The sequence below is a fragment of the Triticum aestivum genome, chromosome 7A (assembly GCF_018294505.1).
Source record: "Triticum aestivum cultivar Chinese Spring chromosome 7A, IWGSC CS RefSeq v2.1, whole genome shotgun sequence".
Classification (NCBI taxonomy): domain Eukaryota; kingdom Viridiplantae; phylum Streptophyta; class Magnoliopsida; order Poales; family Poaceae; genus Triticum; species Triticum aestivum.
Window position 1 is genome coordinate 77,399,549 of NC_057812.1, and position 23,845 is coordinate 77,423,393.

Genomic DNA, 23,845 nt, shown 5'->3' on the forward strand with positions numbered 1-23,845 from the left:
CGGCATGCACCTCCCCCTCGGAACCTTCGACACCGCCCAACAGAGCGCCCACGTGTACGACGCTGCGGCGTGGCATCTCCTGCGGTCCCGTCAAGACATGAACTTCGCCGATGTGGCGACGCGGGAGCAGGCACAGGAGTTGACGCCTTTCCCACAGCTTCTCACCGACGAGGATCGTCGCAAGCAACGGAGACGGGAGCGTCGTCTCAGGCTGGCCGAGATGAACGAGCAAGCCTAGCGCTGTGGAGCCATCGCTTCCCGGAAGATACCAACGAGGAACAGTTCTTCACCTAGAGGAGGACGAAGAGGGCAAAGAGGAGGGAGGAGCGAGCCGCCTATCGCGAGGACAAGCGAACGCGGAGGGCGGTAGCTAAATACAACATCGCGCTAAGATATGCGTCCTCCTGGACTCCGATGACGAGCGGTTCCTTGACGCCTATGCACACACGTCGGACGAGGACATCACCAAGACAGAGTCCGAGTCAGACGAGTAGTACACGTTTTTCGTTTTATTTTGTATCGTAGAAGTAGACTATCGTAGAAGCAGGCAGAGTCCGAGTCGGATGAACTATGAATCGTAGTAGGAAAAAACAGATGAAATATACCGCGTCTGCTGGAGCGGCTCGCGCACGCTTTAATTTGCAGCAGCCGCTGGAGTCAGCGCACCGCCGCGTGCAAAAGCTGGCTAACCCAGCGTTGTATTCCTACTTTTAACGCGCGGCGCGTTGCGCGGTTGTTGGATATGCTTTTAGAGGTTCTGTGGTATCCCCAGTCCATCAGGACTTAAATCCTGGTGCTCGCATTTATTTTTAAGAGGTGCTTATAGGGATAGGGTGTGCGTGAGTGTGTTTATAGGGACCAGGACTTAAATCCTGGTGCTCGCATTTATTTTTAAGAGGTGCTTATAGGGATAGGGTGTGCGTGCGTGTGTTTATAGGGACCAGGACTTAAATCCTGGTGCTCGCATTTATTGCTGAGAGGTGCTTATAAGGGTAGGGTGTGCGTGCGTGTGTTTGTAGGGATGAGTGTATGCGCGTGTATATAAACGTTTGTGTCTATACTGATGTTAAAAAAATCCAACTATAGTACGATATATGCCTTTTTTTCCCCTAATATACATGACTGGTTTTCCTTCTAGAATACTCCCCCCGGCCTAACAGCGGGAGTACATGTCTATGTACTGTTATATCAATTGAAGTTTGCTTACCACTATACGCTTTCCGCGCCGTACAGTATAGTCTGCCTACAAAAACGTTTTATGCTTAGGGCAATCTGTAATACAATTTCCATCGTACGACGCGGGCTGGTGGGCCTCGTGTCCGAATATAATTTTCAGAGATCTTTTTTTAGTCTTGAGAAGAGACGACTACTCCAACTTGCAACGGCTTCCTTCTCTCTCTGTCAAAAAAAAAAACTTGCAACAGCTTCCAGCACGTCTCCCAACGGCTGTATATATGGTACTATGTTATGTATCTTTCCGATCTCTCTGTCTCTGTCTGTTCCGTCCAGCATCGTGTCAGCAGCTACCTTTCTCCGATCCATCCCATCCTCAACTATTCTCCCTTCGCTCTCGTATCGTACAGTCGTCGTCGGAGGCGATGAAGTTCCTTGTGGAGTCGGGCGGCGCCGAGGGGAATGCCGGGCCGTCGTACCGGAACGTGCTGGCCAAGGACACCGGGCTGCTGCAGTCGCCGCCCGGCGTCGACTGCCTCTGGGACCTCTTCCGGTGAGCTATTCAGCTAGCACGCAACCCCTCCCACTCCCACTCCCATCCCACCTCGCTGGACGTATGGCCGGCGACCACCGTGCCAGCATACGCTTAAAAAAAATCCATGGCGATCGAGCTGCACATGCTCAAACCCGCTCTGTTTCTGAAGCTTCGTCCATCGATCTAACACGCCTTTTGCGAGCGATCCTGCAGCGCTTCCGTGGAGAAGTACCCCAGCAACCCGATGCTCGGTCACCGGCCAGTTGTCGACGGCAAGGTACTTACTTGAATCTCAGTTCAACTAGCCAACCCGTGCCGATTCCCTCTGCCAGCTTGAATCAATGGAGCCAGCAGCTGAATCAAAATACCATGCAGGCCGGCGACTACGCCTGGATGACTTACAGGGAGGTCTGCGACGTCGTGATCAAGCTCGCCGCCGCCATGAGCAATTCCGGAGTCAAACAGGTGCGTGCGTGCGTGCGTGCATACACACAGCTTGATTGTGACCGTGATGATGTAGACCAGCTATCACAATGTGAAGCCACAGCTAAAACTTAATTTGGGCGATCAGATCGATCGATGGTCAACTGCTCATGAATCGATCCAACACGGGGACAGAAAATTCCAAGCCCTGCTCTCGATCCTAATCCTCCGGAATTATATAATTAAGTAGTAGCAGCAACTAGTAATAATTACGCGTACGCCAGGCTACTTGTTAATACTATATCATTAGCAATACAGTTCGTTAGTGGAGGTATAATATGCCCATATCGCGTGCACAGCTTGCTCGTGTAATCGGTTAATTAGCTGGAGCACGGTTGGACCACGATGTCCACAGCTGCCAAGTTGAACAAACCGTTGAGGAATTCATTAGTTAGGGAATGGCTAGGAGTCAATCAACTGAAATTTTGATTTGGGTCAGTCAATTTGGTCTGGATCAGTTTAAAGCGTTAGATGGAAAATTGAACGGCCCAGATTATGTCTTCTTCCTCAGTGCGTTTTCCTCTACCCGCCGTGTGCTGCCGCCGCCAGCAACCGCCTCGCCCCACCACGGGTCTTGCTGCCGCCCCGGGTCAACCCTTCTAGCCCCGCCCGCGTCCATTTTTTTTCTCCGGCAAAGCCCCACCACCGCCCTTGAACCCTAAGATAGATAAAGGGGTGCTGACAGTGAGCCTCTTCATCTCTCAGGCGAGGCTCTTTCCTTCCCCTTCCTTCATTCAAAATCAATTGACCCGATTTCGAAATTCAGCTGACTGACATGTAGCTAAACTGCATTAGTTAAGTGATACACCTATTAATAATACCGGATATGCTGCTCACCACCAATATAGTTGCGGTTGAGAATACTTGGTTAATAGTCTCATGATGAGATCTTTTTGTTGTTGTTGGGTAGCAACTTTGCAAGTGTTTCAATTAAAAAGGTGATGGGGTGCATCATCAGCCAATGACCGTTAGTGTTATCACCTTTGGCTTTAACAAAAGGATAGCATGCTTATCCCTTCCAGTATCCTGTATAAGCTTAAATTACAACCAGATATATACTAGTACTACAAAATATACAACCACTGTCACATGGATATGGCTGGTCTAGTGGTCTGGATGCGAAGAAAGTCCACCCTTGAAGTTTTCTCTTGCATGGAATAGTCTAGTCTTCACCAGAACCATTTCAAGTCTGACCAGCTCATACGCTAGCTGCAGGGAAGAGTTGACCAGTTCGATCGTGCTTGCCGTGTAGATGCTGCATCTATCATATTCGTTTTCCATTAACACAAATTAAATTAATTTGTGTTTGACAAAAACAACTCTCGTACGTGTTGTCCGAATGTTTACTAACGAACCCTCTGATACGTACCATAATATCCTCACAAGAAAGTTGAAATAAAGTGATGTTAATTTCAGGGTGAACGCGCTGGCATCTACGGTGCAAATTGTCCGGAATGGATTATCAGCATGTAGGTAAATCATTACTTAATCATCCCTCACTCAAATAGTGTTTATCCCCGTATATGATGTTGTAGTGAAAAACATTGCAGTACTTCCAGATGAATATTGTATATACATATGTTTTTGTCTGGCTTTGCAACTTATTTCACCATATACTGCAGGCTTGCAATGCCCTTGGAGTTTGCTGCGTGCCGCTCTACGACACTCTTGGTACGTAGTATCTGCCAAGTCTAACAGACCACTTTTAAAACCCTAGAAAATTACTCCCTCCGTTTCATAATGTAAGATACTTTTTGACACTAGTGTAGTGTAGTGTCAAAAAACGTTTTACATTATGAGACAGAGGGAGTAGTTAAAGGACTAGAATTTTTTTTCATAGAATATAATATTAGTAAGTACTCCTCGTGTTTCTTTTTTCCTTTGCATATTAGTCTTTTCTCAAGTCAAACTTTGTGAAATTTGTGATGGGTTTTGTAGTAATTTCAAAAAAATTCCTACGCACACGCAAGATCATGGTGATGCATAGCAATGAGAGGGGAGAGTATGATCTACGTACTCTGGTAGATCGACTGCGGAAGCGTTGACGCAACATAGAGGAAGTAGTCGTACGTCTTCCCGATCCGACCGATCCAAGTACCGTTACTCCGGCACCTCCGAGTTCTTAGCACACGTACAGCTCGATGACGCTCCCCGGGCTCCGATCCAGCAAAGCTTCGGGGATGAGTTCCGTCAGCACAACGGCGTGGTGACGATGATGATGTTCTACCAACGCAGGGCTTCGCCTAAGGACTGCAACGATATGACCGAGGTGAAATATGGTGGAGGGGGGCACCGCACACGGCTAAGGAACAATCACGAGGATCAACTTGTGTGTTCTAGGGTGCCCCCCTGCCTCCGTATATAAAGGATCCAAGGGGGGGTGCGGCCGGCCCTAGAGGAGGCGCGCAGGAGGAGTCCTACTCCTACTGGGAGTAGGACTCCCCTTCCTTTTCCTTGTCCAGGTAGGAGAGGTGGAAGGAGAGAAGGAAAGGGGGGGCGCCGCCCCTCCCTCCTTGTCCAATTCGGACTAGGGGGAGAGGGGGCGCGCGGCCTGCCCTGGCAGCCCCTTCCTCTTCTCCACTTTAGGCCCATGAGGCCCATTAACCCCCCGGGGGGTTCCGGTAACCCCTCGGTGCTCCAGTTTTATCCGAAACCTCCCCGGAACACTTCCGGTGTCCGAATATAGTCATCCAATATATCAATCTTTATGTCTCGACCATTTCAAGACTCCTCGTCATGTCTGTGATCACATCCGGGATTTCGAACTAACTTCGATACATCAAAATGCATAAACTCATAATAACTGTCATCGTAACGTTAAGCGTGCGGACCCTATGGTTCGAGAACAATGTAGACATGACTGAGACAAATCTCCGGTCAATAACCAATAGCGGGACCTGGATGCCCATATTGGCTCCTACATATTCTACGAAGATCTTTATCGGTCAGACCGCATAACAACATACGTTGTTCCCTTTGTCATCGGTATGTTACTTGCCCGAAATTCGATCGTCGGTATCTAATACCTAGTTCAATCTCGTTACCGGCAAGTCTCTTTACTCGTTCCGTAATACATCATCTCGCAACTAACTCATTAGTTGTAATGCTTGCAAGGCTTATGTGATGTGCATTACCGAGAGGGCCCAGAGATACCTCTCCGACAATCGGAGTGACAAATCCTAATCTCGAAATACGCCAACCCAACATCTACCTTTGGAGACACCTATAGAGCACCTTTATAATCACCCATTTACGTTGTGACGTTTGGTAGCACACAAAGTGTTCCTCCGGCAAACGGGAGTTGCATAATCTCATAGTCATAGGAACATGTATAAGTCATGAAGAAAGCAATAGCAACATACTAAACGATCGGGTGCTAAGCTAATGGAATGGGTCATGTCAATCAGATCATTCACCTAATGATGTGATCCCGTTAATCAAATAACAACTCTTTGTTCATGGTTAGGAAACATAACCATCTTTGAGTAACGAGCTAGTCAAGTAGAGGCATACTAGTGGCACTTTGTTTGTCTATGTATTCACACATGTATTATGTTTCCGGTTAATACAATTCTAACATGTATAATAAACATTTATCATGATATAAGGAAATAAATAATAACTTTATTATTGCCTCTAGGGCATATTTCCTTCAGTCTCCCACTTGCACTAGAGTCAATAATCTAGATTACATAGTAATGATTCTAACACCCATGGAGCCTTGGTGCTGATCATGTTTTGCTCGTGGAAGAGGCTTAGTCAACGGGTCTGCAACATTCAGATCCGTATGTATCTTGCAAATCTCTATGTCTCTCACCTGGACTAGATCCCGGATGGAATTGAAGCGTCTCTTGATGTGCTTGGTTCTCTTGTGAAACCTGGATTCCTTTGCCAAGGCAATTGCACCAGTATTGTCACAAAAGATTTTCATTGGACCCGATGCACTAGGTATGACACCTAGATCGGATATGAACTCCTTCATCCAGACTCCTTCATTTGCTGCTTCCGAAGCAGCTATGTACTCCGCTTCACATGTAGATCCCTCTACGACGCTTTGTTTAGAACTGCACCAACTGACAGCTCCACCGTTTAATGTAAACACGTATCCGGTTTGCGATTTAGAATCGTCCGGATCAGTGTCAAAGCTTGCATCAACGTAACCTTTTACGATGAGCTCTTTGTCACCTCCATATACGAGAAACATATCCTTAGTCCTTTTCAGGTATTTCAGGATGTTCTTGACCGCTGTCCAGTGATCCACTCCTGGATTACTTTGGTACCTCCATGCTAAGCTTATAGCAAGGCACACATCAGGTCTGGTACACAACATTGCATACATGATAGAGCCTATGGCTGAAGCATAGGGAACATCTTTCATTTTCTCTCTATCTTCTGCAGTGGTCGGGCATTGAGTCTGACTCAACTTCACACCTTGTAACACAGGTAAGAACCCTTTCTTTGCTTGATCCATTTTGAACTTTTTCAAAATCTTGTCAAGGTATGTGCTTTGTGAAAGTCCAATTAAGCGTCTTGATCTATCTCTATAGATCTTTATGCCTAATATGTAAGCAGCTTCACCGAGGTCTTTCATTGAAAAACTTTTATTCAAGTATCCCTTTATGCTATCCAGAAATTCTATATCATTTCCAATCAGTAATATGTCATCCACATATAATATCAGAAATGCTACAGAACTCCCACTCACTTTCTTGTAAATACATGCTTCTCCGAAAGTCTGTATAAACCCAAATGCTTTGATCACACTATCAAAGCGTTTATTCCAACTCCGAGAGGCTTGCACCAGTCCATAAATGGATCGCTGGAGCTTGCACACTTTGTTAGCTCCCTTTGGATCGACAAAACCTTCTGGTTGCATCATATACAACTCTTCTTCCAGAAATCCATTCAGGAATGCAGTTTTGACATCCATCTGCCAAATTTCATAATCATAAAATGCGGCAATTGCTAACATGATTCGGACAGACTTAAGCATCACTACGGGTGAGAAGGTCTCATCGTAGTCAATCCCTTGAACTTGCCGAAAACCTTTTGCGACAAGTCGAGCTTTGTAGACAGTAACATTACCATCAGCGGCAGTCTTCTTCTTGAAGATCCATTTATTCTCAATTGCTCGCCGATCATCGGGCAAGTCAACCAAAGTCCATACTTTGTTCTCATACATGGATCTCATCTCAGATTTCATGGCTTCCAGCCATTTTGCGGAATCTGGGCTCACCATCGCTTCTTCATAGTTCATAGGTTCATCATGATCTAGTAGCATGACTTCCAGAACAGGATTACCATACCACTCTGGTGCGGATCTCACTCTGGTTGATCTACGAGGTTCAGTAGTATCTTGATCTAAAGTTTAATGATCATCATCATTAGCTTCCTAACTGACTGGTGTAGGTGTCACTGAAACAATTTTCTGTGAAGTACTACTTTCCAATAAGGGAGCAGGTACAGTTACCTCGTCAAGTTCTACTTTCCTCCCACTCACTTTTTTCGAGAGAAACTCCTTCTCCAGAAAGTTTCTAAATTTAGCAACAAAAGTCTTGCCTTCGGATCTGTGATAGAAGGTGTATCCAATAGTTTCCTTTGGATATCCTATGAAGACACATTTCTCCGATTTGGGTTCAAGCTTATCAGGTTGAAGCTTTTTCACATAAGCATCGCAGCCCCAAACTTTCAGAAACGACAACTTTGGTTTCTTGCCAAACCACAGTTCATAAGGCGTCGTCTCAACAGATTTTGATGGTGCCCTATTTAACGTGAATGCGGTCGTCTCTAGAGCGTATCCCCAAAACGATAGCGGTAAATCAGTAAGAGACATCATAGATCGCACCATATCTAGTAAAGTATGATTACGACGTTCGGACACACCATTACGCTGTGGTGTTCCGGGTGGCGTGAGTTGTGAAACTATTCCACAATTTTTCAAATGTACACCAAACTCGTAACTCAAATATTCTCCTCCACGATCAGATCGTAGAAACTTTATTTTCTTGTTACGATGATTTTCAACTTCACTATGAAATTCTTTGAACTTTTTAAATGTTTCAGACTTATGTTTCATTAAGTAGATATACCCATATCTGCTTAAGTCATCTGTGAAGGTGAGAAAATAATGATATCCGCCACGAGCCTCAATATTCATCAGACCACATACATCTGTATGTATGATTTCCAACAAATCTGTTGCTCTCTCCATAGTACCGGAGAACGGTGTTTTAGTCATCTTGCCCATGAGGCACGGTTCGCAAGTACCAAGTGATTCATAATCAAGTGGTTCCAAAAGTCCATCAGTATGGAGTTTCTTTATGCGCTTTACACCGATATGACCTAAATGGCAGTGCCACAAATAAGTTGCACTATCATTATCAACTCTGCATCTTTTGGCTTCAACATTATGAATATGTGTGTCACTACTATCGAGATTCAACAAGAATAGACCACTCTTTAAGGGTGCATGACCATAAAAGATATTACTCATATAAATAGAACAACCATTATTCTCAGATTTAAATGAATAACCGTCTCGCATTAAACAAGATCCAGATATAATGTTCATGCTCAACGCTGGCACCAAATAACAATTATTTAGGTCTAATACTAATCCCGAAGGTAGATGTAGAGGTAGCGTGCCGACCGCGATCACATCGACTTTGGAACCGTTTCCCACGCGCATCGTCACCTCGTCCTTAGCCAATCTTCGCTTAATCCGTAGTCCCTATTTCGAGTTGCAAATATTAGCAACAGAACCAGTATCAAATACCCAGGTGCTACTGTGAGCATTAGTAAGGTACACATCAATAACATGTATATCACATATACCTTTGTTCGCCTTGCCATCCTTCTTATCCGCCAAATACTTGGGGCAGTTCCGCTTCCAGTGACCAGTCTGCTTGCAGTAGAAGCACTCAGTTTCAGGCTTAGGTCCAGACTTGGGTTTCTTCTCTTGAGCAGCAACTTGCTTGCCGTTCTTCTTGAAGTTCCCCTTCTTCTTCCCTTTGCCCTTTTTCTTGAAACTAGTGGTCTTGTTGACCATCAACACTTGATGCTCCTTCTTGATTTCTACCTCCGCAGCTTTCAGCATTGCGAAGAGCTCGGGAATAGTCTTATTCATCCCTTGCATATTATAGTTCATCACGAAGCTCTTGTAGCTAGGTGGCAGTGATTGGAGAATTCTATCAATGACGCAATCATCTGGCAGATTAACTCCCAATTGAATCAAGTGATTATTATACCCAGACATTTTGAGTATATGCTCACTGACAGAACTGTTCTCCTCCATCTTGCAGCTATAGAACTTATTGGAGACTTCATATCTCTCAATCCGGGCATTTGCTTGAAATATTAACTTCAACTCCTGGAACATCTCATATGCTCCATGACGTTCAAAACATCGTTGAAGTCCCGATTCTAAGCTGTAAAGCATGGCACACTGAACTATCGAGTAGTCATCAGCTTTGCTCTGCCAGACGTTCATAACATTTGGTGTTGCTCCAGCAATAGGCCTGGCACCCAGTGATGCTTCCAGGACGTAATTCTTCTATGCAGCAATGAGGATAATCCTCAAGTTACGGACCCAGTCCGTGTAATTGCTACCATCATCTTTCAACTTTGCTTTCTCAAGGAACACATTAAAATTCAACGGAACAACAGCACGAGCCATCTATCTACAATCAACCATAAACAAGCAAGATACTATCAGGTACTAAGTTTCATGATAAATTTAGGTTCAATTAATTCACTTAAAAGAACTCCCACTTAGATAGACATCCCTCTAATCCTCTAAGTGATTATGTGATCCAAATCAACTAAACCATGTCCGATCATCACGTGAGATGGAGTAGTTTCATTGGTGAACATCACTATGTTGATCATATCTACTATATAATTCATGCTCGACCTTTCGGTCTCCGTGTTCTGAGGCCATATCTGTATATGCTTGGCTCGTCAAGTATAACCTGAGTATTCCGCGTGTGCAACTATTTTGCACCCGTTGTATTTGAACGTAGAGCCTATCACACCCGATCATCACGTGGTGTCTCAGCACGAAGAACTTTCGCAACGGTGCATACTCAGGGAGAACACTTCTTGATAATTGTAGTGAGAGATCATCTTATAATGCTACCGTCAATCAAAGCAAGATAAGATGCATAAAAGATAAACATCACATGCAATCAATATAAGTGATATGATATGGCCATCATCATCTTGTGCTTGTGATCTCCATCTTCGAAGCACCGTCGTGATCACCATCGTCACCGGCGCGACACCTTGATCTCCATCGTAGTATCATTGTCGTCTCGCCAATCTTATGCTTCCACGACTATCGCTACCGCTTAGTGATAAAGTAAAGCATTACAGCGCGATTACATTGCATACAATAAAGCGACAACCATATGGCTCCTGCCAGTTGCCGATAACTCGGTTACAAAACATGATCATCTCATACAATAAAATTTAGCATCATGTCTTGACCATATCACATCACAACATGCCCTGCAAAAACAAGTTAGACGTCCTCTACTTTGTTGTTGCAAGTTTTACGTGGCTGCTACGGGCTTAAGCAAGAACCAATCTTACCTACGCATCAAAACCACAACGATAGTTTGTCAAGTTGGTGCTGTTTTAACCTTCGCAAGGACCGGACGTAGCCACACTCGGTTCAACTAAAGTTGGAGAAACTGTCACCCGCAAGCCACCTCTGTGCAAAGCACGTCGGGAGAACCAGTCTCGCGTAAGCGTACGCGTAATGTTGGTCCGGGCCGCTTCGTCCAACAATACCGCCGAACCAAAGTATGACATGCTGGTAAGCAGTATGACTTATATCGCCCACAACTCACTTGTGTTCTACTCATGCATATAACATCAACATATAAAACCTAGGCTCGGATGCCACTGATGGGTTTCGTAGTAATTTCAAAACATTTCCTACGCACACGCAAGATCATGGTGATGCATAGCTACGAAAGAGGAGAGTATGATCTACGTACCCTGGTAGATCGACTACGGAAGCGTTGACGCAACATAGAGGAAGTAGTCGTACGTCTTCCCGATCCGACCGATCCAAGTACCGTTACTCCGGCACTTCCGAGCTCTTAGCACACGTACAGCTTGATGACGCTCCCCGGGCTCCGATCCAGCAAAACTTCGGGGATGAGTTCTGTCAGCACAACGGCGTAGTGACGATGATGATGTTCTACCGACGCAGGGCTTCGCCTAAGGACTGCAACGATATGACCGAGGTGGAATATGGTGGAGGGGGGCACCGCACACGGCTAAGGAACGATCACGAGGATCAACTTGCGTGTTCTAGGGTGCCCCCCTGCCTCCGTATATAAAGGATCCAAGGGGGGGTGCGGGCGGCCCTAGAGGAGGCGCGCAGGAGGAGTCCTACTCCTACCGGGAGTAGGACTCCCCTCCCTTTTCCTTGTCCAAGTAGGAGAGGTGGAAGGAGAGAAGGAAAGGGGGGCGCCGCCCCTCCCTCCTTGTCCAATTCGGACTAGGGGGAGAGGGGGCGCGCGGCCTGCCCTGGCAGCCCCTTCCTCTTCTCCACTTTAGGCCCATGAGGCCCATTAACCCCCCGGGGGGTTCCGGTAACCCCCCGGTGCTCCAGTTTTATCCGAAACCTCCCCGGAACACTTCCGGTGTCCGAATATAGTCATCCAATATATCAATCTTTATGTCTCAACCATTTCGAGACTCCTCGTCATGTCCGTGATCACATCCGGGACTCCGAACTAACTTCGGTACATCAAAATGCATAAACTCATAATAACTGTCATCGTAACGTTAAGCGTGCGGACCCTACGGTTCGAGAACAATGTAGACATGACTGAGACAAATCTCCGGTCAATAACCAATAGCGGGACCTGGATGCCCATATTGGCTCCTACATATTCTACGAAGATCTTTATCGGTCAGACCGCATAACAACATACGTTGTTCCCTTTGTCATCGGTATGTTACTTGCCCGAGATTCGATCGTCGGTATCCAATACCTAGTTCAATCTCGTTACCGGCAAGTCTCTTTACTCGTTCCGTAATACATCATCTCGCAACTAACTCATTAGTTGTAATGCTTGCAAGGCTTATGTGATGTGCATTACCGAGAGGGCCCAGAGATACCTCTCCGACAATCGGAGTGACAAATCATAATCTCGAAATACGCCAACCCAACATCTACCTTTGGAGACACCTGTAGAGCACCTTTATAATCACCCATTTACGTTGTGACGTTTGGTAGCACACAAAGTGTTCCTCCGGCAAACGGGAGTTGCATAATCTCATAGTCATAGGAACATGTATAAGTCATGAAGAAAGCAATAGCAACATACTAAACGATCGGGTGCTAAGCTAATGGAATGGGTCATGTCAATCAGATCATTCATCTAATGATGTGATCCCGTTAATCAAATAACAACTCTTTGTTCATGGTTAGGAAACATAACCATCTTTGATTAACGAGCTAGTCAAGTAGAGGCATACTAGTGGCACTTTGTTTGTCTATGTATTCACACATGTATTATGTTTCCGGTTAATACAATTCTAGCATGAATAATAAACATTTATCATGATATAAGGAAATAAATAATAACTTTATTATTGTCTCTAGGGCATATTTCCTTCAATTTGACCAAATTTATATTAAAGATTATGAAAATCCACATACCTTTTTTATGATGGATCTAATTATATGTATTTAGTATTGTGAATGTTTGTATTTTTCTATAAACTTGGTCAAACTTTAAAAGGTTTGACTGAAGACAAACCTAATATGTGAAGTAAAGAAACGGAGGGAGTATCTTGTATTTTCTTTTCTCCAAGCCATGTCAAATACAAATATAATAGGACGACTTGGGCATGTAATTACCGTCTAGCCAAAAAAAGCCAACCTTGTAACCTCCATCTCAATCCGACGATCCAAATCTACTTCGACTGGAACTCGAACCTAGTACATCAAAAAACCTAACTGCCCTAAGACAAAGCACATATGACCTACCACCTCATTCATATCCCTGCATCTCAGGACTGTGAGTCACAAAACCATAGCCATCGGATTGCCCAAAACCACCATCTTAAAGTCGAGCTCGCACGTCGTCGTGGGACAACAGAAACTGTTGACGTATAAATGCATAACCCAGCTTTTTATTAGTTTGAGCTTTTGGATGAACTGACTGATGCATACAATTTTACATGGTATTAGAGCCAAGAGGTCTTAAGTTCAAGACCCGGCTGGCGCAATTTAAAAATAAAAAAATGCAGCCTAATTTTGGTCTACATTGAGGCCTGACGGAGCCACGCGTGAGAAGGAATGTTGACGTACAAATGCATAACCCGCCTTTCTCCATCAGCTTAAGCTTTTCGGTGAACTGGCTGGTGCGTGCATTTTACAAAACCACGTCACATATTTTGATATATTTATTTTTTAATATAAATTTAGTCAAATTTCACAAAAGTATAACCTAAGAAAACCTAATATGCAGAGGAAAAAAGAACGGAGGGAGTACTTACTACTCCCGCCATCCCAAAATAAGTGACATGGTTTTTGTTCAAAATTTAAACTCAAACCACATCACATATTTTGGGGCGTGTAAATTATTTTATTCTGGCAAAAACAAGTGCCTAGCCCCGTTAGTAACAATCATACTTTTCTAGGGTTTAAAAATGTGTATGTTACACATGCTCGCCAAAAGAAAGAAAGACATGAAGTCATGTTATACTAATCTTCACGACTAGCAAAGACGCAAGTTTAATCAAGATTGGATCCGACTAATACTCTCCTTTTTGTCCAGGTGCTAATGCAGTGGAATTCATCACCTGCCATGCCGAACTCTTGATTGCTTTTGTGGAAGAGAAGAAGATTGGCGAGGTACCAATGCGGCCACTTAGTCCTAAATTTCATCACTCCATTAACAAGTTTCAAACAAAGAATATCACTACTACACTAGGTTAAATATATTTTTATTCCTCTTAAGCGCGCATGATTGGCCCACAATGAATATCAAAATCCGAGAAGTTTTACACAAATGAACCCCGGTTTGAAAATACTCCCTCCGTCCCATAGTATGATAATATAGAAGAAGTTCTACACAAATGAACCACTAGTGTAGTATAAAAAACGCTCTTATATTATGTGACGAAGGGAGTAGATACCAAGCTGTATTAAATTTTATGGTCTTTCAGAGATGTGGAAAGAGGAGGAATGGAGAAATGTCACACGGGTTTCTAAAAAAAAAACCGAGCTGGTCAGTTAACCACAACAGTCCAACAAGTATGTACGACCCTTTCGGCCCGTCTAGTCGTAGCCTTACATCAGCCCGGCCCGGCCCGGCCCAGTAAGGTCGCGCGGTGAACCCCACGACCGTGCAGCAAAAAAATAAAAGACTGACGGCGAACACCGGTGGCATCTGCGCCGCACGGGCGACGCCGCCAGGCCTTCCCCGGCGAATCACCGCTGGAGATTTGCAGCGGGAGGTGCAGCCCCGTCCCAATGACGGCACGGCGGTCCGTTCCGCGAGAGAGGCGAGTGCTATGGGCTCCCTGCAGGCGATTCTCGGGTTCCCCCCGCCGCGGCCGACTGCGACGGCCGGGTCAACTCCACAGGATCTAGGTTGGGCTAGTTCTTATTTAGATGGCTAGTTCCCCGATTCATCGTCAGTGCGCCGCGGAGAGGTCTCGCTTCTGTCCAATGGAAGCAATTTTCTCAATTATGTTTATCCTCACAGATCAGGAGATGTGTTAGCAAGAGAAAATTACAATTCTGGATCCGTTTACTGTTTGCTTGAGCCTTTACAGTCCCTAGTGCCCTGATTGCTGATGCTTTCAATTGTGGCAGCTCTTGAAAACCTGTCATGCCACTTCAAAGCATTTGAAAAGTAAGTTGTTGCAATAATAAGCGGTATCGATCAATTAGATGGTTCGTCACTGTGGGACTTACATTGGTTCTATTGTTAACTCATTTTCAGCAATCGTCAGCTTAGGAGGAGTCACAAACGATCAGAAAGAGGAAGCTAAGAACCATGGGCTGTCCATTTTCTCATGGGAGGAATTCCTGATCACGGTAAGATTTGGTCTTCAGCTAGCTTCTTTTAGGTGTTTTGATAGAAGTTATGGAAAGAAGTGCTTCGCAACAATCTTTCTTTTAAGAAAAGAAATATGCAATGCAAATTATCTTATTTTGGCATGTCTCCTAATAAGATAGGACTTTTTTTTAATAGATCTAGTGCTTCCTAATAAGATCTTTAACACCCCCTGCAAAACCCTGAAGTAGCTTTACCTATATCATATTAAATGTGACATATTAGCTACTTATATGTCTTACATGATTGTTATAATAGTATATATTGCACAACCAATAAGGTAAATTTTGTGAATAATCTTGGTCCCTTGTTATTGAAATAGTTCAGACTGTCCTGTATTCTAGTTGAAAATACTGAACTGTAGTTCATTTCATTCATAATGTAAGGTTTCCAAGTTACTCCTGTATGACGTGCTATTGAACCATTATAATAAAGTTACTCATAAACTTGTGTGCCTGACATGTTTATAGGGTGGAGGTGAACCTGTTGATCTTCCTGAAAAGAAGAAATCCGACATCTGCACGATCATGTACACAAGTGGAACAACAGGAGACCCTAAAGGTGTTATGATATCAAATGAAAGCCTTCTTATTAACCTGGCAGGTGCTGATTCTGTAGTGCAATCTATTGGTGAACCTGTAAGTATATAGCCCCAACACATTTCATAAGGAAATAATCTTTGCACATGCTTCATTGGATCACACAAGTAATACTTGTTACTCTCCACTTTGTGGTTGCAGTTTGATCAAGACGATGTTTATTTGTCATATCTTCCACTAGCTCATGTCTTCGATAGGATGTTTGAGGAAGTGTTTATATCTCATGGATCGAGAATCGGATTCTGGCGTGGGGTATGCTTTGTGAATACTCTATTTACCTAGGTAGTCAATTGGTTCATACTGATATTAGTGTCATGCATCTGTAGGATGTCAAGTTGTTGGTTGATGATATTGCAGCACTAAGACCAACAGTATTTTGTGCTGTTCCACGTGTACTCGACAGAATATATTCAGGTAAACTCCAGATGTTAGCTGTTAACATAGTTAGATATTTATACAAAATCCATTATTGTGTCATTTGGATAAAGCACTTTTCTTCGATTGCATAACTTGCTACAGAAGTAATAACTGCACAAGTTTCTGTAAACTCTTGCTTTCTTCTATCAGTGACGTGAACATGTTCAGATATTATTTCATATTTGTTTCATTATCTCCAAATGCATTAATAAAAGTTATTTCTGCGGTTTCATTGTTATAGATTTCGAAGATCTTAATTAATCACCAATGAGGAAATGCTGTAGCTTTCAGTTGATGTAGTTGTTGAAACCGTACTTAAAGTATTGGTGGAAAAAATCGATAAGCCTGCAAAAGGAAATAAACGGAGACTATCAAACTTCATAGAGATGGATGACATGTAACGAATAGCTTCAATGGAAGATTACATGTAATGTACTAATGTCTATTTTACTTTGCCTAATATTCGATGCATTATTATTTTTATGTAGGTCTTACAACCAAGATTTCTGCTGGTGGTATATTAAAGAAAACCTTATTCAATCTTGGTTACAAGATGTAAGTTTGCACATGATTATAACCGAGAACCCTTTTTTTAAGTACACATATCACTTTATTTTTATAGCTACGTATTTTATTGAATCATCAGGAAACTAGACAGCATGAAGAAAGGAATTAAACATGAGAAGGCATCTCCATTCTTTGACAAGTTAGTTTTCAGCAAGGTACAGTTAGACATTCAAGAGCAACCAACCTTATACTTCATCAGATAGAATTAAAAATGTCAATGTAACTTTATGTCTATATACTATGTCCTAACGTAGTGCTTATCTTTAAGGTGAAAGAAAGGCTGGGTGGAAAAATCCGTATTATCGTCTCTGGTGGCGCTCCTCTTGCTGTGGCGATTGAAGAATTTTTGAGGGTTGTGACATGTGCACATGTTGTTCAAGGCTATGGTATGCACCTTGTTGTTTAAGTTCCTTTATTATTACGTAGACAAGCCCTGCAGATGAATTGCACATATTATTAGATGACAGAAGCACTTCCTAATAAAGCTCTATATAATTCCAATTTTTCCAATTTTAGGACTCACCGAAACCTGTGCGGGATCTTTTGCTGCCATACCAAATGAATTCTCCATGGCTGGGACTGTTGGCCCACCAGTTCCACATATAGACGTTCGCCTTGAGTCAGTTTCAGAGATGGGTTATGATGCTCTGGCTAGCATTCCTCGTGGCGAGGTATGCGTAAAGGGAAGTGTTCTGTTCTCTGGATACTACAAAAGAGAGGACCTAACACAGGAAGTCCTGACTGATGGATGGTTTCACACAGGTTAGCTATATCCCTAACTTCAACTGGAGGCAATGGATATCTTAGGTTATTATATTTTAGATGATGACTGTGAGTTGAATAATGATACAGGGGATGTTGGTGAGTGGCAACCAAACGGAGCCTTGAAAATCATTGACAGAAAGAAAAATATATTCAAGCTTTCACAGGGAGAATATGTTGCAGTGGAAAATCTAGAGAATATCTACGGTGTTCTTCCAGAGATTGATTCGGTAAATATTAGTCAATTATTCACTTTGCAAGTGACTGTCGCGATTTCTGTCTTCACTGGGTTTGGTCCTACTTTTATGCACATGCTTGGTGAAAGAATTGTGCAGGGCACATGATTTTGAAGGTAGGTAATTAAAGTGTTAGTTTGAAGTTGAAGACAAGTTCATAGTTGGTACAGTGTGATGACCGCTGATGCCATAACATGTTTCTTAATTTCTTCAGTAATATAATTTTTTACCATAGTAGCACCGCAAAAGCCATTAGTTAGAGGTATATAATCCAAACATGCATCAATGTTAATCCCTGAAAACAGCGACTTCTCAAAATTATATTCTGTTGGTGGTTTCTCTTGTCGTTTCGCTTGCGATCATTTGAGAGACTACACAGAGCACATGTGTCAAAAAAAGAAGGGCATACATGCAAGACATAGATAATGTTTTTGGTCTATTTTCTATATCCAATTCATCCGCCATTTGTCTCAGTATTCATGTTTCTGCCGATCAATTTCAGATATGGGTGTACGGGAACAGCTTTGAATCTTTCCTTATTGCTGTGATAAACCCCAACCAACAAGCGCTCGAGAACTGGGCTGGACAGAATGGAATCACTGGAAATCTGGAAGAACTATGCGAGAACGCGAAGACTAAAGAGCATTTTATAGCAGAACTCGCAAAGGCTGCAAAGGAGAAGAAGGTAAAGCGCCCTGTTTTAGCCATCTACAGCCCAATTACCACCACTGTTTGTTCCAGCCAGTATTAACATGTCCCCGTTGTTTTCGCCTTTGCCAGCTGAAAGGGTTCGAGTTCGTAAGGGCGGTCCATCTTGACGCGGTGCCGTTCGACATGGAGCGCGACCTCATCACCCCGACGTACAAGAAGAAACGGCCTCAGATGCTCAAGTACTACCAGGTCAGACCTCATAATGAAACGCACACTTTTCCCCAATTCCGGCTTATCGTGCCGTTCTTTTTTCAAAAGTTCTACAGTTTGCACAAGTAAGACTAAAAACCGCCATTGCTTACCTGAATCATGTTTTGCGTTAATGTTCAGGGAGCCATCGACGCGCTCTACAAGAGCTCAAAGTAGGAGAGCGGGCACTCTGAACAGCAGCGAAACGGTTTCTCGATCCTCGGCGCTTCCATCGAATCCTCGTGTGCGCGCGTGTGTATGTAAATTAATTAATTAATGTACAAGACTTTGTTGTCAATGGTTGCTTACGTTTTTCACATAATGATGATATTCCCTCCGGGTTAATTAATACGACAAGGCTTGTTGCTGAAGGCTGCCTACGTTTTTCACACAACCGATATTCCTTCCCTCTGAATCCTATTCGGTGCTCTGTCTGCACCCCTCTGATTGATTGGCTTATTACTGTTGCTGGTGCGGCCTTCTCCGGTCAGCAGCCCGGCGTCAGCGCAGGCCCGGACGCCGGCGTCACCCTCCGGCATTCTTAAATTCCCTGCCCTATACGCGGAGACAGGCTTGAAGATTCTCGGCCAGTTCTTCCGAATCTTCTCTTCTGTCTTTGTTGACCTGTATCCCACCAATATTATCACTGTGCTTTTTGGCATCATTTCTTTTAGATGAAATAATTTTCTTTGCCACCATTAAAACTGGAGGGGGGCGTTGAATCAATGGTCAGCAGTCAAACGCTGTCTTATGGTTTTGAACATTCTGAGCTCCACTGACGGATGAGCGAACTTTCCCAAAAGCAGTCCACATGCTGCTACCAAGTGAGTGAATGCCAACGCGAAAGGGAGAGGCATCGGCTAGATGGCACAGAGCATGTCACCGTCGCAAGCGAGACCGGGCGTCTGGCGTGCGTACTGCCGCTGAAATTCTATTCTACTGTCGCTGAGGTTTCAGTCAGGGAGGGAGGAGCATATACATTTCGGCCTCTTTTGGTGCTACATGCATCGCCGTGCCGTTTTGTGAGGCGCACCAGGTGTCCGGCCGAACCGTGTCGCTTTCGTGGGTTTTCCTCCGGCCGTTCCTCCCTTGCGGGGACGATTCCGCGGCTATTTCAGAGCAAATTCGTGGATCGAAAATGAAGAAGGGACATGATGACAAAATGTAACTGTTCACGTTGGGGTTTGTCTCTTTTTTTTGTTCTCCATGAGTATTTCGGACTTGGATTTAATTTTTTTTATATAGTGAAACACTCTAAATTTGATTTTCGTACAGCGGGGATCATCTAACCCATGGTATCGCCTGATATTTTCCAAGAGTATTTCAAATATGGATCTGAACTTTTTTAGGGATACATATCTTGTGAGCATTGACCAATTTTTGGAAAAAAATTTAAGTCTTAAAAATTTGAATTTTGTGCAGTGGTACCATGGCCTTGGCATCCTGCTATTTCCCCAAACTAGGCATCACACTTCATTTTGTTCTTTAACCATCAGTATGCTACTTTTAAGGAAGGCTCCCCTGGGTTTCCCTTGTACCCCTTGCGATGGCGATTTCCCAGCTATTTCTAAGCAAATTCGTAGTTAAAAAGAAAAAGGAAAACACAACGACAAATTTGGGTTTAGGCGAACCAATCTGTGGTTGGATGGTTAGAGGGATAAGTGGTATCCCCAGCCCACCAGGGTTCAAGTACTGGTGCTCGCATTATTCTTGAAAAGGTGCTCATAGGCGTAGAGTGTGTGTGCGTGCATTCATAGGGTGGTGAGTGTATGCATATATGTATGAGCGCTTGCGTCTGTACTGTGTTAATAGAAACAAATTTGGGTTTACAGTAGCGAATCTATCCACCTTACCAACTAATCAGCAGAATGTCCACACTAAGTACAAGAGACAATCCTGGAATTTTAGACTCCACTGACAAAGATGATGCTTTGCCAATAAGCTTTTCGGCCGGGAAATTCTTTTCCCCTATTGGCTGCGCCGGGTGGACCTAGCAATTTCCTCCCGGCCTTCTAAGCCAGCAGTACGATGATAAGCATGAGGACCGGAGACTGGTCAACCCGAAAAATCTAGGTTTCGCTGGGTCAAACTCTAGGACCGGAAGTGCATCAGCAATTCAGCTCCGCATATATATGCGATCCAGTGGCCCGTGGCCACCACATCATCGTCGATCTACCGTCAGATCTCGTCTCCTCTCCTCTACTTTTCTCCTCGGTTTCTTCGAACTCGAACTCGCCGTGCTCCTTCCTTGCACTCCTCGTACTTGCCGCCAGCCCGCCATTGCCGGCAAGCTTAGCTAGCCATGCAGGACGGTGCAGGAGGAGGAGGAGGGGACGGCAATAGCATGCATCTGCTCCTGAGCATCCTGGCCGACGGCGAGGAGCAGGCGAGGCGGCTCCTCGGCGAGCTGCCGCCGGCCGACGACGAGGGGCAGCTGCTCGGGCGGGGCCCGGCGGCCGAGTGCTGCCGGGGCGTGGCGCGGCAGCTGCTGTGCACGTTCAGGAAGGCCATCGCCGTCGCTAAGGCCATCGAGGCGGCCGGCGGGGACTCGCCGCGGTCGGCCGACGAGGGCGCCGGCGCCGGCAGGGACGCGGCGCAGGCGCAGGAGCGCCAAGGCCAAGGCGTCTGCAAGAGAAGGTGCGTACGTACACGATTATGATTTCAAATTTAGGACGGCGCACTTTTTCTACGTACCTACGGAAATGTCGAGCTAGCCAGCCAGCTATAGTAGCCAGTAGGGTGGTGAAAACGCTCACATATTTGTGTCTCTGAATTCTTTTTCTTCTCACATGCCGATGCTTCAAATCCATGCTCAAAATATTTGCGTGTTTTGGTCTCAAATATGATCCTCCGTCGGATCCATTTTAATTTCTCGCCGATTTAGTACAAAATGGATCGGATGGAGTGGCTTTATTACTCTCGCATCCTATAAGATTATTACACTGTTTCGCTATGGCACCATCAACCATGCGGAGTAATAACATGCTAAAAAATTGCGGCAAGCCATGCTAAAGAAGTAGTAACACGGTGTTAGACATGTTAAAATATATTGTCCATCCTTCTCCATCAGTTCAGACGTTTGTATGAATCGACTAGAGCATGATTCAATAACACACTAGGCAACTAGTTGCATGTATGCTTGCCATCCAGACAGGGATATCAACTTGGGGGTATCAACTTGCTGCCGTTGAGCTCTTCCAATCTCTTCGCGCTATGGTTCATCAACGCCTCGTGCTACGATAGTTGTAGCATAGACAATGACATTGACAAGTTGTACTACAAGAGAATAACACCTGCATATATAATAGAGTTAGTTAACCTTTTCCGATCAAAAACCGCATCATTATGGCATAGCCAAATTGACAGATAAAAGGAGTACTCGTGGTTCCAGCAAGAATTAAAGAGCGGAGAGATCTAATGGAAGTTAGTGCCATTTTTTGTTCCCCGTCAAGATGTCATCGCCAGGAAACATAAAGCCAACATAGAAGAAACTAAATACACAGTCCAAATGCTTATCACTTGCTCCTATGGAAGTTTTCATTCCTGTTTTAAATTTCTCAAATATGTGGATAATTAAATAACTATTCAGTTCTTAGATATGGAGATTTTTGTCTGAAAGGTACCCGACCGCTCGAACGGGGAAACTAGAAAGCGACGTAGAGTAATGGCACAAAGTGGGGTTTTGGTGTTTTGGTCAAAGAGAAATGCATCGATCTACCATGACCATACATATAGCCAGCACTTGGGCATTAGTTAGCATTTGAATTAGTCTAAAAGAACCTGCATGGTCCTGGGTATGACACAGGAAGGGGCTGCCAAGATGGACCGAAAAATTCAGAATACCCGACGACGCAAATCTGGAGTACACGCCGGACGACGGGTTCAGCTGGAGGAAGTACGGCCAGAAGGACATCCTCGGCGCCAAGTTCCCAAGGTTAGTGACCGATTTTCTTTACAGAAAAATAATATTGTAGATTTAGCTGGTGTGTAATTTCATAATATTCTAGATTTTTGCCGATGCTCATGAACACATTAGATAGACAAATTGCATGCAAAAAAGAATATTAGAAATAAAAAAAGAGTTTGCAAAAAAGAAAAATAGTAGAAAGAAGAGACAGTATTGACCAGCTTCTGGTTTGTGGCACTGACTGAGACGACGATGGTGGGGATATGCCGCGCATGCAGGGGTTACTACCGGTGCACGTACCGCAACGCGCAGGGGTGCGCCGCCACGAGGCAGGTGCAGCGCTCCGACGCCGACCTCGCCGTGTTCGACGTCACGTACCAGGGCGCGCACACCTGCCTCCAGGCGCAGCGCCGGTCCGCCGCGCCTCCCCCTCCTCCTGCCGCGGTGGCCGCGCACGACGTCCAACGGTCACCACCGGCGTTGCCGGACCCGGACATGCAGCTGCTCGAGAATTTCAGGAACGGCCTCAAGGTGGAGACCGACGGGCTACCGCCGCCGCCGCCGCCCTTCCATGGCCACGGCACCACAGCCTTCTCGTTCGCCTACGCCGCGGCAGGAGCAGCGGGCTACTCCCCGGCGGAGAGCGGCGGCCAGCGGCTGCTGCAGGGAGGGGGCTGCTTCGCCCCGGCGTCCTTCTCATCGCCGGCCGCGACGACGTCGGCCGGGCCGGGCTACTTCGCCGTGTCGGCGGCGCACTGCACGCTGGGCACCCACGACTCGCCGGAGCTCGCCGAGGTCGTGTCCGCGGCCACCGCCTCGGACCCCGCCGGCTTCGACTACTCGCTGTACCAGTACCACGGCCTGCAGCAGCACGACCAGTACGCGCACCTGCTGCCATTCCCGTTCGACCCCCCTTCCTCCTCCCATGGCCAACACAGAGACGCGTGAACGCTCTGTGAACGAACTGAAGCATGATTATTATGAACTGTATATAAAACAGTCGAATTATTCAGCCTCGCTATGTACTATTAATTCATCATCACCATCAGAAATTTACGTCCAGCCTCATCATTTCTTAGATGATGTGCGTGTATGTATGCATACTTAAACGCCATTTCTCATAGGTAGTATCACTATCAGGTATTCCCAAGTGCATGCTGACTAGACTGTCAACG

General features: G+C 45.0%; 1 protein-coding gene and 1 pseudogene across 1 annotated transcript; both read left to right on the top strand.

Moving 5' to 3' along the window:
• Nucleotides 1-1,504: 1,504 nt before the first annotated feature.
• Nucleotides 1,505-19,134, top strand: LOC123149020 (long chain acyl-CoA synthetase 4-like; annotated as a pseudogene).
• Nucleotides 19,135-20,946: 1,812 nt separating this feature from the next.
• LOC123149021 (uncharacterized) lies at nt 20,947-23,831 on the top strand. Its single transcript, XM_044568548.1, has 3 exons — nt 20,947-21,400; nt 22,569-22,697; nt 22,949-23,831. Exons 1-3 carry the CDS (start codon nt 21,066-21,068, stop codon nt 23,616-23,618), a joined length of 1,134 nt encoding a protein of 377 aa, XP_044424483.1. The 5' UTR covers nt 20,947-21,065; the 3' UTR covers nt 23,619-23,831.
• The last annotated feature ends 14 nt before the right edge of the window (nt 23,832-23,845 follow it).

What these genes read in the sequence shown, in the direction of transcription:
- LOC123149021 (XM_044568548.1), top strand. Translation starts at nt 21,066, where the DNA reads ATGCAGGACGGTGCAGGAGGAGGAGGAGGGGACGGCAATAGCATGCAT. An exon ending in CAAGGCGTCTGCAAGAGAAG is followed by an intron (nt 21,401 to 22,568) that starts GTGCGTACGTAC and finishes GGTATGACACAG; the next exon opens with GAAGGGGCTGCCAAGATGGA. An exon ending in CTCGGCGCCAAGTTCCCAAG is followed by an intron (nt 22,698 to 22,948) that starts GTTAGTGACCGA and finishes CCGCGCATGCAG; the next exon opens with GGGTTACTACCGGTGCACGT.